The 16,185-nt window shown below is 44.7% G+C and overlaps 1 protein-coding gene across 3 annotated transcripts in view; it reads left to right on the top strand.

The window, feature by feature from the left end:
* Positions 1 to 16,185, top strand: part of LOC140398254 (otoancorin-like) — a 164,977-nt gene that overhangs the window by 41,812 nt on the left and 106,980 nt on the right. For all 3 annotated transcript variants that reach the window (XM_072486700.1, XM_072486699.1, XM_072486702.1), the window contains 3 exons: positions 1,771 to 1,940; positions 5,650 to 5,768; positions 15,622 to 15,758. In XM_072486700.1, coding sequence (XP_072342801.1) covers positions 1,771 to 1,940; positions 5,650 to 5,768; positions 15,622 to 15,758 — 426 coding nt within the window. The remainder of the gene's footprint in view (positions 1 to 1,770; positions 1,941 to 5,649; positions 5,769 to 15,621; positions 15,759 to 16,185) is intronic.

Raw genomic sequence — 16,185 nt, 5'->3', positions numbered from 1 at the left:
TCAGAGTGTGGGTGGAGCTGAGCTCTGGTTCTGCTTTTTAGTTTCACTTTGAGAAAAGCTTGGGTGTGTCTGTCTTTTTGGTTTCGTTTTTCAGTGTGTTGCAGCTTAAGTCAGCCAAAGCAGCTGTATTGTTGAGCTCTCTACCATGAAAGACTATCTCTTAATCATTTGGTGAATTCAGAATTATAAATGTTTTCAGTATTGAATGTAAACTCTGATGTGCTTCTGTTTAAAGGTTTGTAAGTCTTTTGGGTATAAAAGGACAGCATACAGATTACTTAGTGTTGTATTCTTTAGGGGGTATCTTTGAATTAATGGTTGCTAAGATATTCACTGTTTGTTTTAAAAAGGTTAACTTGAGTTCATAGAATAAACATTGTTTTGCTTTAAAAAATACTTTTCCATTTCTGCTGTACCACACCTGTAGAGTGGGCCGTGTGCTCCCCATACCACAATCTATTAAAAGTTGTGGGTCAGGTGAATTCCATGGTTCACTTTGGGATTCTCTAAACCCTGGCTCATAACACTACCCTCTACTCTATTTCATATCAAAAAGGCACCACTACCATTAGTGAACGAACCACATCATGCTGTACAAGACAAGGCTAGCCTTTTAGAATGGTTTCTAGCCTTGTCATGTAGTGCATGAATTTTACAAAACACACATGATTCCATCATTTAAACAAGAAGGCAGATAATGGGAATGTAAAGTTCTCGCCCAGAGCCAAAGTTCAAATAAGTTGTAAGTTCTCACACAGCAAAATCCAGAAATCATTTTCCATATTTATGACGGAGGGGAGTCAGTAAGTAAAATTGTTGACTGCAAAATAGTTGAGACTGTCTAAAATCAATCTGTTCCCAAACTGAAGATTAACCCAGCCCGAGCACCTTCAAGTTTATGGGTGGAGAATATTATTTTTTTCACTTATATAGGGCGAAATTCTCCCGAAACGGTGCGATGTCCGCCGACTGGCGCCCAAAATGGCGCCAATCAGACGAGCATCGCGCCGCCCCAAAGGTGCAGAATGCTCCGCATCTTTGGGGGCCGAGCCCCAACATTGAGGGGCTAGGCCGACGCCGGAGGAATTTCCGCCCCGCCAGCTGGTGGAAACGGCCTTTGTTGCCCTGCCAGCTGGCGCGGAAATGACATTCCCGGGCGGTGCATGCGCGGGAGCGTCAGCGGCCGCTGACAGTTTCCCACGCATGTGCAGTGGAGGGACTCTCTTCCGCCTCCGCCATGGTGGAGACCGTGGCGGAGGCGGAAGGGAAAGAGTGCCCCCATGGCACAGGCCCGCCCGCGGATCGGTTGGCCCTGATCGCGGGCCAGGCCACCGTGGGGGCACCCCCGGGGCCAGATCGCCCCGCGTCCCCCCCAGGACCCCGGAGCACGCCCGCGCCGCCTTGTCCCGCCGTTCAAAAGGTGGTTTAATCCACGCCGGCGGGACAGGCAATTTATCAGCGGGACTTCGGCCCATCCGGGCCGGGGAATCCAGCGGGGGGGCCCGCCAACCGGCGCGGCCCGATTCCCGCCCCGCTGAATATCCGGTACCGGAGACTTCGGCAACCGGCGGGGACGGGATTCACGGCAGCCCCTGGCGATTCTCCAACCCGGCGGGGGGTCGGAGAATGACGCCCATTGTCACCAAATACATAGATAATCAACTTTAAAATCATTATCTTTCGATCTAATTTGGAAAAATGTCTTTCCATTTTTTCTCACTGTTATTATTACAGACATTGATTTTTCTGTTTCAACACTATATACTGCAGGATGAGATTCTTAAATGAAAAATATGATCAACTTATCCCAGGCAGCAGGAAGCAGATTTATAAGTGGGTTGAAGATATTTACACAAAGACATCAGGGGCTGGAATGAGCACCTGGAAACCAACATCCTATGAGAGAAAACCAGGGAAAAAAAATCCCGACCAAGGAAAAGGTATAACTGGAATGGTGTGCCTTGCTGGGGGCTCATCCTGTCAATCTTTGTTCTATCCAACTCAATCTTTCCCTCTACTGACCCTGTTGTCTCTGCCAGTGGATCAACTCTCACCACTCTTGAATGCATCTCCCATTGGAAATATGTTCTCTTGTGAACAAGGCCCTTTCTTTCCATCATGCCCTTAAATAAAATCTGGCTGAAGGGTGTTGACAATCATACCAATTACATTGGAGACATCTCCCAAATGACCGGCTGATGGTACTATTAGCACCTCCCTTCTGCTGTTGACAGTAGACAGAGTCCTGAGTATACACAGCCAGACATGCTTGCCAGACTCAGTACATCACGTCTAATGTCAGATGTGATTCCACAATTGGACAGCACCAATCCCGACTATGCTATTTTACAGTTATCAGTTGAGCTCGCAATGTGACTCACTTAAGCTTGCTAAAAGCTACATATATTTATATGTTGAGACCGACCCTCTGTAGGCAAAAGGAACCTGTCCAGACACTGCGCCTTTTTTCAAATTCAACGAAAGCTTGGAGAACAATGCTTACCTTGGGCACTCTCCGTGCCAATGGCTCATCCAATCAAGGTATACTTGCCAAGCAGTCAGCACCCTTTCCTCATTCAGGATAAATTGTTGCTCCCTTTGAAATTTGACATCTTGCGTCTGTCCTGATGAGTGCACGATGAAAAGCTTTGACAGTATGTCTCTTCTTTCAGCAATACTCAAGTTCTCTATGACTGAACAACTATTTTGTTTTATAATGTGCCCGTGAAATGTCTTGGGATGTTTTATTACTTTAGAGCTATGTTATAAATATAAGTTTTTGTTGTTATGGATTGGACCAAAGATGGAGAAAATATTCATGATCAATCGTCTTGTCTACAACATGTCATTCTTCAGTATCACTTCCAGGTATCATATTCTGGATTTCTAAAATATCGCACTTCAACTGAGCAAGTAGAAAATAACTGAGGGGAGAGGGGTGTGGGAAACAATTATTTTCTGCCATCTTTATTCATCTTGAGAGTCTGGGATGTCCATAAAGGTGAATCCAATGAAATAGTTGTCAGCAATTAGTTTCCAATTGACTGCAGGATGTATTAATTCAAACCACTTCTCCACTTGAATATCGGCCTTACATGGACAGGCCAATTTAATTTGAGCAATTAACCACCACTGAAGTATTCCAGATCACAGTGAGCAATTGGAGCTAAGATAATCTAATTTATATCTTTGTCTGATGAAATTTGCACCTCTCCTATATCATCATAATTGTAATAAAAGCAGTAATTATATTTGCGCAAATGCAATCATATGAATAATAATTGTTGCAGACTTGCAGATGTTACCACCACACTTTTTATTTGGTCCGTTCCATACCTGGTCAATCATGAATCACTTGTTCACTTTTGCAAGAGACTGGAGGATTTGAAATTTTACCCACCAATTACCTTGACATTTTGTTCATACGCTCTATGGAATCCTTAAATGTGTCTGCGTGGTTTCATTGGTAACACTTCAAAGACTTGAGCACAATGACAGCCCAGAGCAATACTGAAGGAAGTGCACTACCTTTCAAATAAATTGTTAGGTCAGGAATTATCTGCCAGTCTAAATGAGCACAATCCCCTGACATTACTTAGAGAAAATATTTCACAAATCTGTAGGAAGTTCTCCAATGCCATTCGGTATTTTTCCATCAACCAACAGTTGTTCAAAGGAATAACAAAGTGTCCATTCATCTTATCTATTGTTCACAGGGATTTGATGTGTACAAGTTGACCGCGAAAGTTGCCTATTAAATAAAAATTACACTTTGAAAGCACTTTTAAAGCAATTGGTTGGTTGTGAGGATTTTGAGAAGTACTGAGGGTGTGCTGCACATGCGCAAGTCCTTCCTTATATCATTCAGGTGTAGAAGAAAATTGGACACAAAACTTCCACCTGGTCAGGTCATATCATGTGCAGAAAAGCATATATTAGATATATGTTACAGTCACCAAGGTCCCAGGGTCAACTGATGTCAGTTGTTAGCATGTCACAGTTTTATAATGTGTCCCTATTGCGATATTACTTTACAAGTCCTTACGTCAATATTAATTTTAAAAACTGACGTTGGTCTACAGAGCACCAAGATGGACAGCAGCAAATTGTTCCCGCATTAACTGTCATCTACAAATTCCTGCACTTGCTCTGTGATGAATGCAGGGTTTTAGAAATATTCGATTATTTACATTTAGTAATTTAAGGGTTAAAAGCCCGGGTTGGAGTGTGTTTGACTGTAGTAGTCATGTTTTTAAAAGAATATTGTTTTCCAAGACCAGAAAGCTTTTAGGCGCCAGAGATGAAATTGACCAGAGTAAAAAGCTCGGGCTAATGCACTGTTGTTTGATTAGGGGAGTTCCTGTGGAGTTACTTTATTTTCAGCTAGGGGAGGTGATGTCATTGCTGGTGGAGTTAAGGCATTCAGGTATTTTGAGAAAACCTTTGAGTTGAGTTCTGATTTAGCTACCCTTTAGTACACAAGTAAGGTATTTTGCTCTCACAATAGGATAGTAAACAAAAAAGATTAATAGTATTTGAAGCGGTGCAGACTTGCCTGAGGACAAGGGGGAAGCTGAAACAAACCAGTTAAAACAGCTTTTGAAGACATCCAGCCAGAGACTGCAGTGTTCCAACAGGAGCCAAATCTGTTCCAGAAAGCAAGTATTTCTCTGTGCCAAAATGAAACCAAATATATTCAAAGCTCTTTCATGAATGCGTCGATGTGGGCATTGCTGGTTAGGCCAGCATTAATTTTCCATCCCTGATTGCCCTCGAGAAGGTGGTCATGAGCTGTTACATTGAACGGTTGTAGTTTCCGTGGTGTAGATAAACCGACAGTGCAGTTAGGGAGACAGTTCCAGGATTTTGACCCAGCAACAGTGAAGGAATGGTGATATATTCCCAAATCAGCTTGGTGAGTGACGTGGAGAGGAAGTTCCAGGTGGTGGTGTTGCCATGAATCTGTTGCCCTTGTCCTTCTAGATGGTAATGGTTGTGGGTTTGGAAAGTGCTACCTAAGGTACCTTGGTGAGTCCTGCAGTGCATCTTGTAGATGAACTGTTCATCAATGGTGGAGGGAGTGAACGTTTAGCGAAGGGCTGCCAATCATAGAATTTACAATGCAGAAGGAGGCCATTCGGCCCATCGAGTCTGCACCGGCTCTTGGAAAGAGCACCAAACCCAAGGTCAACACCTCCACCCTATCCCCATAACCCAGTAACCCCACCCAACACGAAAGGACAATTTTGGACACTACGGGCAATTTATCATGGCCAATCCACCTAACCTGCACATCGTTGGACTGTGGGAGGAAACCGGAGCACCCGGAGGAAACCCACGCACACACGGGGAGGATGTGCAGACTCCGCACAGTCAGTGACCCAAGCCGGAATCGAACCTGGGACCCTGGAGCTGTGAAGCAATTGTGCTATCCACAATGCTACCGTGCTGCCCAAGATATCAAGATATTCTATCTTAAGAATTTTCTCCTGCACCATCTTAGTGTAGAGGTACTTGAGTTCCTTCTGCTATTTGCCTGACAAAAAAATAACAGCGTTGATGATATATTGAGAAGCCAAAGTCCTTACTGTCCATCTTGAGCCTGTTGCAGCAATCAGGATAATTAACACTGCATGTTCTCCTCCTCAGGAAAAGGTAAAGGCAAAAACCATTGGCTCACACTGGATGTTCTGAACATACTTGAACGTTTCATTGTCCAAGCACCTACCTCCACTCTCAAAAGAATTGCAGGAGGTAAAAATAGTACGGTAAGAATTCACTGACTTTTAAAAACTAGATTCAAGTTCAGAAATGTTTCTGTACATTCAAAGTTGGGCTTTTGCCTCTGCCATTCTTGATACTGACCGTATTGCTTTGGCTTATTTAGTCCTTTCTGTTTGATTCCTTTCAACCCCCTCTCCCACACCATAAACATTACCTGGCCCCCATGGCACATATTTTATTAGCAACAGCAGCTTATCAGTTTTAACATTTCTGCTTCTCACGATTTTTCAAAACTCCTGTAGTTTGACATTAAATTGTTATGATTTGTGGGCAGTGTATATGTTGGATTCATTGAAATGAAAACGCTTTGGCTCCGACCAAATGCAAATCACAGTATCAGAATCACAGAATTGTTACTTTAAGAAGGACACGGGGAGTCCACACCGAGTAAGAATAACAAACTTTAGTTTATTTGCCATTACGTTACGTACAGCACCTGGTAGATCCTTGCCAGGTCTCTCCTCGGTCAGTGCCTTACCGGCTAACCTTTTATACATAGCTGAATGCAGTTCCTCCACTCCTCAGCAGGGGAGCTCGTAGTCTGCGAGAACCACTGTGAAGATAATCATCCGCTAATTATCTCGACAGCGGACAACAATCCGCTGTCGAGTGCCCCAGCAGCCCATAATTCACCCATACCCACCATCATGGCTTCCGAAGTCAGATTGGCCTTCCTGAAAGTGAACCCTCGGAAGGCGACGGGCCCGGACGGGATCCCTGGTCGTGCATTCAGAGCGTGCGCGGACCAGCTGGCAGAGGTATTCGCGGACATTTTTAACATAAGAACATAAGAACTAGGAACAGGAGTAGGCCATCTGACCCCTCGAGCCTGCTCCGCCATTCAATGAGATCATGGCTGATCTTTATGGACTCAGCTCCACTCTCCGTCCTGTACACCATATCCCCGAATCCCTTTATTCTTTAGAAAGGTATCAATCTTTTTCTTAAAATCGTTTAAAGAAGGAGCCTCAACTGCTTATTTTGCGGCTATGCCCCCTAGTTCTGCTTTCCACGACCAGTGGAAACAACCTGCCCGCATCTATCCTATCTATTCCCTTCATAATTTTATATGTTTCAATAAGATCCCCCCGCATCCTTCTAAACTCCAATGAGTACAGTCCCAGTCTACTCAACCTCTCGTCATAATCTAATCCCCTCAACTCTGGGATCAACCTAGTGAATCTCCTCTGCACTCCCTCCAGTGCCAATATGTCCTTTCTCAGGTAAGGAGACCAAAACTGAACACAATACTCCAGATGTGGCCTCACCAACACCTTATACAATTGCAGCATAACCTCCCTAGTCTTGAACTCCATCCCTCTAGCAATGAAAGGCAAAACTCAGTTAGCCTTCTTAATCACCTGTTGCACCTGCACACCAACTTTTTGCGACTCGTGCACCAGCACACCCAGGTCCCTCTGCACAGCAGCATGTTTTAACATCTTACCGTTTAAATAATAATCCATTCTGCTGTTATTCCTCCCAAAATGGATAGCCTCACACTTGGCAACATTGAATTCCATCTGCCAGACCCTAGCCCATTCACCTAACCTATCCAAATCCTTCTGCAGACTTCCGGTATCCTCTGCACTTTTTGCTTTACCACTCATCTTAGTGTCGTCTGCAAACTTTGCCACATTGCACTTGGTCCCCAACTCCAAATCATCTATGTAAATTGTGAATAACTGCGGGCCCAACACTGATCCTTGAGGGACCCCACTAGTTACAGGTTGCCAACCAGAGAAACACCCATTTATCCCCACTCTCTGCTTTCTGTTTGTTAACCAATCCTCTACCCATGCTACCACTTTACCCTCAATGCCATGCATCTTTAGTTTATGCAGCAACCTTTTGTGTGGCACCTTGTCAAAATCTTTCTGGAAATCCAGATATACCACATCCATTGGCTCCCCGTTATCTACTGCATTGGTAACGTCCTCAAAAAGTTCTACCAAATTAGTCAGACACGACCTACCCTTTATGAACCCATGCTGCGTCTGCCCAATGGGACAATTTCCCTCCAGGTGCCCCGCTATTTCCTCCTTAATGATAGATTCCAGCATTTTCCCTACAACCGAAGTTAAGCTTACCGGCCTATAATTACCCGCTTTCTGCCGACTTCCTTTTGTAAACAGTGGTGTCACGTTTGCTACTTTACAATCCTCTGGGACCACCCCAGAGTCTAGTGAATTTTGATAAATTATCACTAGTGCGTTCACAATTTCCCTAGCCATCTCTTTTAACACTCTGGGATGCATCCCATCAGGGCCAGGCGACTTGTCCACCTTTAGCGCCATTAGCTTGCCCAATACTGCCTCCTTAGTGATTACAATCATCTCAAGGTCCTCACCTATCATATCTTTATTTCCATCAGTCACTGGCATGTTATTTGTGTCTTCCACTGTGAAGACTGACCCAAAAAACCTGTTCAACTCCTCAGCCATTTCCCCGTCTCCTATTATTAAATCTCCCTTCTCATCTTCCAAAGGACCAATATTTACCTTAGCCACTCTTTTTTGTCTTATATATTTGTAGAAGCTTTTACTATCTGCTTTTATGTTCTGAGCAAGTTTACTTTCATAGTCTACCTTACTCTTCTTTATAGCTTTTTTAGTAGCTTTCTGTTGTCCCCTAAAGACTTCCCAGTCCTCTAGTCTCCCACTAATTTTTGCCACTTTGTATGTTTTTTCCTTCAATATGATACTCTCATTCACCTCCTTAGATATCCATGGTCGATTTTTCCCCTTTTTACCGTCTTTCTTTTTTGTCGGTATGAACCTTTTCTGAACACAGAAAGATCGCTCGGAAGGTTTGCCACCGTTCCTCAACTGCTTCACCATGAAGTCTTTGCTCCCAGTCTACCTTAGCTAGTTCTTCTTTCATCCAATTGTAATCGCCTTTGTTTAAGCACAAAACACTAGTGTTTAATTTTACCTTGTCATCCTCCAACTGTATTTTAAATTCCACCATATTGTGGTCGCTCCTTCCAAGAGGATCCCGAACTATGAGATCATTAATCAATCCTGCCTCATTACACAGGACCAGATCTAGGACCGCTTGTTCCCTTGTAGGTTCCATTACATACTGTTCCAGGAAATTATCCCGGACACATTCTATAAACTCCTCCTCAAGGCTGCCTTTACCAACCTGGTTAAACCAATCGACATGCAGATTAAAATCTCCCATGATAACCGCTGTACCATTTCTAAATGCATCCGTTATTTCTTTGCTTATTGCCTGCCCTACCATCCTGTTACTATTTGGTAGCCTATAGACTACTCCTATCAGTGACCTTTTCGCCTTACTATTCCTGATTTCCACCCAAATTGATTCAACCTTGTCCTCCATAGCACCAATATCATCCCTTACTATTGCCCGGATGCCATCCTTAAACAACAAAGCTACACCACCGCCCTTACCGTCTATTCTATCCTTTCGTATATTCTGATACCCTTGGATATTTAACTCCCAGTCGTGACCATCTTTTAACCATGTTTCAGTAATGGCCACTAAATCATAGTCATTCACGATGATTTGCGCCATCAACTCATACACCTTATTCCGTATACTACGAGCATTCAGGTAAAGTACACTTATGCTGTTTTTTATGTCTTTGTTATGAATCCTAACACCTTGATCAGTAACTTTCCGCAAATTATTTTTCCTCTTAGCCTTTCTCCTAATTTTCCTTGTCTTTGAACCCATATCTCTACATAATAACCTGTCACGTAACCTGCTGCCTTGCTCTCCATTAACCATTATACTGTCCATAGCTTTACTCTTCCCTTCCTCCCAACTTGCTAGTTTAAAGTCCTTGTGACCAACCTATTTATCCTATTCGCTAGAACATTGGTCCCAGAATGGTTCAGCTGAAGACCGTCCCAACGGTACAGGTCCCTCCTGCCCCAGTACTGATGCCAATGCCCCATGAAATGGAATCCCTCTTTCCCGCACCACTCCTTTAGCCACGTGTTAACTTCCCTAATTTTTTCAACCCCATGCCAATTGGCGCGTGGCTCGGGTAGTAATCCAGAGATTATAACCCTGGAGGACCTGTTCTTTAATTTAGTTCCTAGTGTTTGATAATCCCCAAACATGTCCTCTTTCCTAGTCTTACCTATGTTGTTAGTCCCAACGTGAACCACAACAACTGGATCCTCCCCCTCCCTCTCCAAAATCCTTTCAAGCCGATCAGAGATGTCCCTCACCCTGGCACCGGGCAGGCAACATACCATGCAGGACTCACGATCTGGCTTACAAAGGATGCCATAAATCCCCCTAATTATAGAATCCCCTTCAACTACCACTTGTCTTTTTACTCCCCCCTCTTGAATGGCTTCCTGTGCCACGGTGCAGTGGTCAGTCAACGCATCCTCCCTACAGCCCTCTTCCTCATCCACACAGGGAGCAAGTACCTCATACCTGTTGGACAAGGTCAAGGGCTGAGGCTCCTCAACTCCTAAACTCAGGTTCCCCCTACCTGCCTCCCTTGCAGTCACACCACTCTGTCCCTGACCACTGACCGAATTAACACAACTTATTCTACCGGGTGTGACTGCCTCCTGAAACAAAGCGTCCAGGTAATTTTCCCCCTCCCTGATGTGCCGCAGTGTGTGCAGCTCGGTCTCCAGCTCATCAATTCTGAGCCAACTTTCCTCGAGCAGCCAACAGTTGCTGCAGATGTGGTCACTGACGGTCTCAATGGGATCCACCAGTTCCATCATCATACAGCAACAGCACATCACCTGTCCAGCCATATTCAACTAGTTAATTAAGTTAAATAATTTTTAAAAAAAAATGTTTTGATAGAACCTCAAGGATAAACCCGAACACCAACAAAAACACAGCCCTCTCTCGCCACTCACCCAAACTCAGTCACTCACCAATACTCAGATGCACTCTGTTCCAATCAGCACTCCATGTCTAAAGGCACTCCTGCCACACCTTTTGTACCCTGCCTGATTTCCAATGAGCCAATAGGCCTGCTCCAGCAAGTGAAGTCTCCAACTGCCACTCGACCTGTAAACTAAGCACTTTTAAGTATGCGCTCACCTCTCCCAGCAACCCTGCAGCCTGTGGCCTGCTCCAGGAACTGAAGTCTCTTTTAAATATGCACTCACCTCTCCCAGCAACCCTGCAGCCTGTGGCCTGCTCCAGGAACTGAAGTCTCTTTTAAATATGCACTCACCTCTCCCAGCAACCCTGCAGCCTGTGGCCTGCTCCAGGAACTGAAGTCTCTTTTAAATATGCACTCACCTCTCCCAGCAACCCTGCAGCCTGTGGCCTGCTCCAGGAACTGAAGTCTCTTTTAAGTATGCACTCACCTCTCCCAGCAACTCTGCAGCCTGTGGCCTGCTCCAGGAACTGAAGTCTCTTTAACCTGTCCCTACTCCACTCCGAGGTCCCCACCTGCTTCAAGAAGACCACCATCATACCGGTACCAAGGAAGAACCAGGCAACGTGCCTCAATGACTACCGGCCAGTGGCCCTGACCTCAGTCGTAATGAAGTGCTTCGAGAGGTTGATCATGAGGCGCATCACCTCCATACTCCCAGAACGCCTTGATCCACTGCAATTCGCATACCACTGCAACCGGTCCACATCAGACACCATTTCCCTTGCCCTACACTCATCCCTAGAGCATCTCAAAAACAAGGACTCCTACATTAGACTCCTATTTATTGACTACAGCTCCGCCTTCAACACCATAATCCCAGCCAAGCTCATATTAAAGTTCCAAATCCTAGGACTTGGCTCCCCACTCTGCAAATGGATCCTCGGTTGTCTGACCAACAGACCCCAATCTGTAAGAATGAACAACAACACCTCCTCCACAATAGTCCTCAACATCGGCGCCCCGTAAGGCTGCGTACTTAGCCCCCTACTCTACTCCCTGTACACACACGACTGCGTGGCAAAACTTGGTTCCAACTCCACCTACAAGTTTGCTGACGATACGACCATTGTGGGCCGGGTCGCGAATAACGACGAGTCCGAATGCAGGAGGGAGATAGAGAATCTAGTGGAGTGGTGTAGCGACAACAATCTCTCCCTCAATACCAGCAAAACTAAAGAGCTGGTAATTGACCTCAGGAAGCAAAGTACTGTACACACCCCTGTCAGCATCAACGGGGCCAAGGTGGTTAGCAGTTTCAAATTCCTAGGGGTGCACATCTCCAAAAATCTGTCCTGGTCCACCCACGTCGACGCTACACCAAGAAAGCACAACGGTGCCTATACTTCCTCAGGAAACTAAATAAATTCGGCATGTCCACATTAACCCTTACCAACTTTTACAGATAGAGTACCTAGAGTACATAGAACATTACAGCGCAGTACAGGCCCTACGACCCTCGATGTTGCGCCGACCTGTGAAACCACTCTAAAGCCCATCTACACTATTCCCTTATCGTCCATATGTCTATCCAATGACCATTTGAATGCACCATAGAAAGCATCCTATCGGGCTGCATCACAGCCTGGTATGGCAACTGCTCGGCCCAGGACCTCAAGAAACTTCAGAGAGTCGTGAACACCGCCCAGTCCATCACATGAACCTGCCTCCCATCCATTGACTCCGTCTACACCTCCCGCTGCCTGGGGAAAGCGAGCAGCATAATTAAAGATCCCTCCCACCCGGCTTACTCACTCTTCCAACTTCTTCCATCGGGCAAGAGATACAGAAGTCTGCGAACACGCACGAACAGACTCAAAAACAGCTTCTTCCCCACTGTCACCAGACTCCTAAATGACCCTCTTATGGACTGATCTCATTAACACTACACCCTGTATGCTTCATCCGATGCCAGTGCTTATGTAGTTACATTGTATATGTTGGGTTGCCCTATTATGTATTTTCTTTTCTTCCTTTTTCTTCCCATGTACTTAATGATCTGTTGAGCTGCTCGCAGAAAAATACCTTTCACTGTACCTCGGTACATGTGACAATAAACAACTCCAATCCAATCCAATCATTCCTATCCCGTAAGTCCCATGCCGGATATTACACTTACGGCGCAGAGGGAAGTCATTTGGCCCATTGTGTCAGCACTGGCTGCCAAAAGAGCATTATAACTTAGTGCCATTCCCCTGCCTTTTCCCCATACCCCTGCACACTGTTTATATTCAAGTAATCATCTAATGCCGGCGTGAATGCCTCGATTGAACTTGTTTCCATCACATTTCCAGGCAGTGCATTCCAGACAAGAACCACTCATTGTGTGTAAAAAAATATTTTCTCACATTACAAAGAATCAGGTTATACTTAACCAAAGACCATTTCCATATTCTGGGACGAGAGTGAGAGAAACAAAGAAGGGAGGGAACAGGGAGGTTAGGAAATGAGTCTTGGATAGAAGAGAGGATGGGGAAGATAGGGAGAAGGTTGAGGAAGGGAGGAGATCAATGGGGAAGATGGACAGGGATAAATGGAGGCTGGAAGAGGATGAGGACAAGGAAGTAGACGATGGAGGATATTTAAGATTATAGATAATGGGGGGACAATTTGGCACTGTCCGCTTTGATGGTCTGTGGAGCATCAACAAATTCTCAATTAGATTTGGGATGTTAGAGGAATGAATAGTTGCCAAAGAGCTGCTTTGTGAATAGTTGGTGTCAAATGTGGATGGAGTTTTGCCTCAGTTTGCAGCACTGCTCAGTGTGGGAAGTAGCAATGGTGCATAAAGGCAGGGGACCACAATGCTGCCCAGTGCAGAGGGATTAAGCTACTTGAGTTGAGGAAAGGTTGCACAGCGGCTCCTGAAATACTGTCCAGTGTTTAAATGGTGAACACCAATAATCAGCAGTGGTGGGAAGCAGTGACAATTATGTATAGTCTTGACTCCCCGTATGCCACGACACAGAAGATAAGGAGTTGTGTTTACAAAAATCTTCCATCTGTATGCACTTCCTCTCAGCTCTCTCCATTCTAAATTCTAAATCTGTAGCCATATTTTTAAAGGAAAGTACCTCGGTGAAGCTACTAAAGCTTACTTATGACACCATACTTAAGGTATGTTGGAAGTGCACCTTCCTTCCAGTGCCTCTGCAGTCCTAGAACATGGATGTATGCCGGGATCTTCCGCCCATTGTGATTCTCTTTTCCCACTGCTAGCACAACTCTGGCTGCAGGTTTCCCTCTTCAATGAGAAATCCTATAGACAAGAGGTAGGAAGAGAGAATCCCATTGCCAGCAAACGGCCCACCACCGAGAATCCAACCCATAATATTAAATAACAAAGAACAAGGAACAAAGAACAAAGAAAAGTATAACACAAGAACAGGCCCTCCAAACCCATGCCGATCGTGATGCTTTAACCAAAAACAAAACCTTCTGCCCTTACTCGGTCGGTATCCCTCTATTTCCTCACTATTCATGTACCCATCCAGATGCCGCTGAAATGTTGCTAATGTGCCTGCTTCCACCACATCCTCTGGCAGCGCGTTCCAGGCACCCACCGCTCTCTGTGTGGAAAAACTTACCCCGCACATCTCCCTTAAATTTTCCCCATCTCAGCTAGAACCTGTGCTCCCTTGTAATTGACTCATGCACCCTTGGAAAGGCCTATGGCGATCCACCCTTTCATAATTTGTAGACCTCTATCAGGTCTCCCCTCAGCCTCTGTCTTTCCAGTGAAAACAATCCTTGTTTATTCAATCTCTCCTCATAGCCAACACCCTCGAGAACAGGCAACATCCTGGTGAAACTTCTTTGCACTCTCTCCAAAGCTTCCACATCCTTCCGATAATGTGGTGACCAGAACTGCACACAATATTCCAAATGCAGCTAACCAAGGTTTTATATAGCTGCAACATGATTAGTCATGATCTGCAACATTCTTGTACTCAATGCCCCAGCTGATGAAGGCACGCATGCCATATACCTTCTTAATCACCTTGGCCAACTGTGTTGCCACTTTTAGGGAACTGTGGACCTGCACACCCAGATCCCTCAGCACGTTAATGTTCCGAAGGGTTCTGCCATTTCCAGTATAATTCATACCTAGATTTGATCTCCAAATTGCATCATTTCACATTTGTCCGGATTAAACTCCATCTGCCATTTCTGTGCCCAAGTCTCCAATCTATCTACATCATGTTGTATCCTCTGACAATCGTCTGACAATTTTGCTGTGATCAATTTATGATGGTGATTTCCATGATAAATGTACACAGAGAAATTGGGAATAAAATATAAAAATAAGGACAGAATACATTAAAAGCGGCATGGAATTACATACGCATATAGTCAATTATCCAATAACATCTCTTTCCGTTTCACCTTGGCTTTGATTTGCAATGTATAATGACGCAAAATATGAAATAGTTAATACTAAAAGTACTGTTGTGGCACAATTATAATTTTCTAACTCATTGTTTTTCATATTAACGTGTGATATATCAACAATTAATGTTTGTCATCTGTGTGCCAATAATTTGCTGTAAATCCCATCCTAATGATTAGAAAGTAATTCCTTCCCAGGTTTTCTTTTTTGTGATGCCGATATGAAATGATGTATCTGTCTGTACCTCTGTAATAAGGAAGTTAACACCTAGTTTATTTTGCATTGTAAGTGTGGCCTCGTGCCGTTGTTCTTGACATCCCATCAATGAGACAGAAATGGAGACAGTTAAACGAGTCCCCTGAGTCACTTATTAGTAGCTCTTCAAAGTGAATTTGGACTTTCCATCCAGGAAATGAATAACCAAAGTAAATTAAAGTTTGGTCACTTTGCTGTGTTATGAAAATGGTTATTCATGTAAAAACACAACTGCAAAATGAAATTTTGCATACTGTTTGAACCATTATCAATACTTGTGAAATGTAATTATTTACAGATTTGTCAGCTTTTCAACACTTCCTCTGACCTTTTGGACAAGTTGTTCGACCTCACACCTGTGCAAGCTCGCATATTCTTAAGAGGACTTGAGGAATGTGTTCATGTTGACATCAGCAATGAAACAGTAATTGCCAAGTAAGGATATCGATATTTTTCAGATTACAGTTTTATCAAAAACTGAACAACATCCCAGATCTGACCATTTATAGGGACACTGATTTCATGGAAAGGTTGTTGGCAGAAGATTGGCCCGTAACTTTCTCAGTGTAGCAATCTCTGGCAGATTGACACGCTCGACGGATTTACCCTCGCTGGGATTTCAAAGCCCTGCCTCGTCCAACTTTCCTTGCTCAAGGGTGGGGGTTTTGGCAGACTGGAGGGACAGAGGATTGGGTCAGACTGGGAGTGGGGGGTGGGATCGGACCAGGAGGTGGGGCATAAGGCTGGATCAGGGGAGGCGAGCGTTGGTGATGGGAGGTGGTCGTATTGGGAAGAGGTGGGTTGGGTCAGGTTGTGGGCCGGGAAGGGTAGACTGAAGGGTGGGTCACACCGGGAGGTGGAT

This window comes from Scyliorhinus torazame, chromosome 21 (genome assembly GCF_047496885.1).
Source record: "Scyliorhinus torazame isolate Kashiwa2021f chromosome 21, sScyTor2.1, whole genome shotgun sequence".
Classification (NCBI taxonomy): domain Eukaryota; kingdom Metazoa; phylum Chordata; class Chondrichthyes; order Carcharhiniformes; family Scyliorhinidae; genus Scyliorhinus; species Scyliorhinus torazame.
The sequence above is the reverse complement of the archived record's forward strand: the minus strand, read 5'-3'. Positions and strand labels throughout refer to the sequence as shown.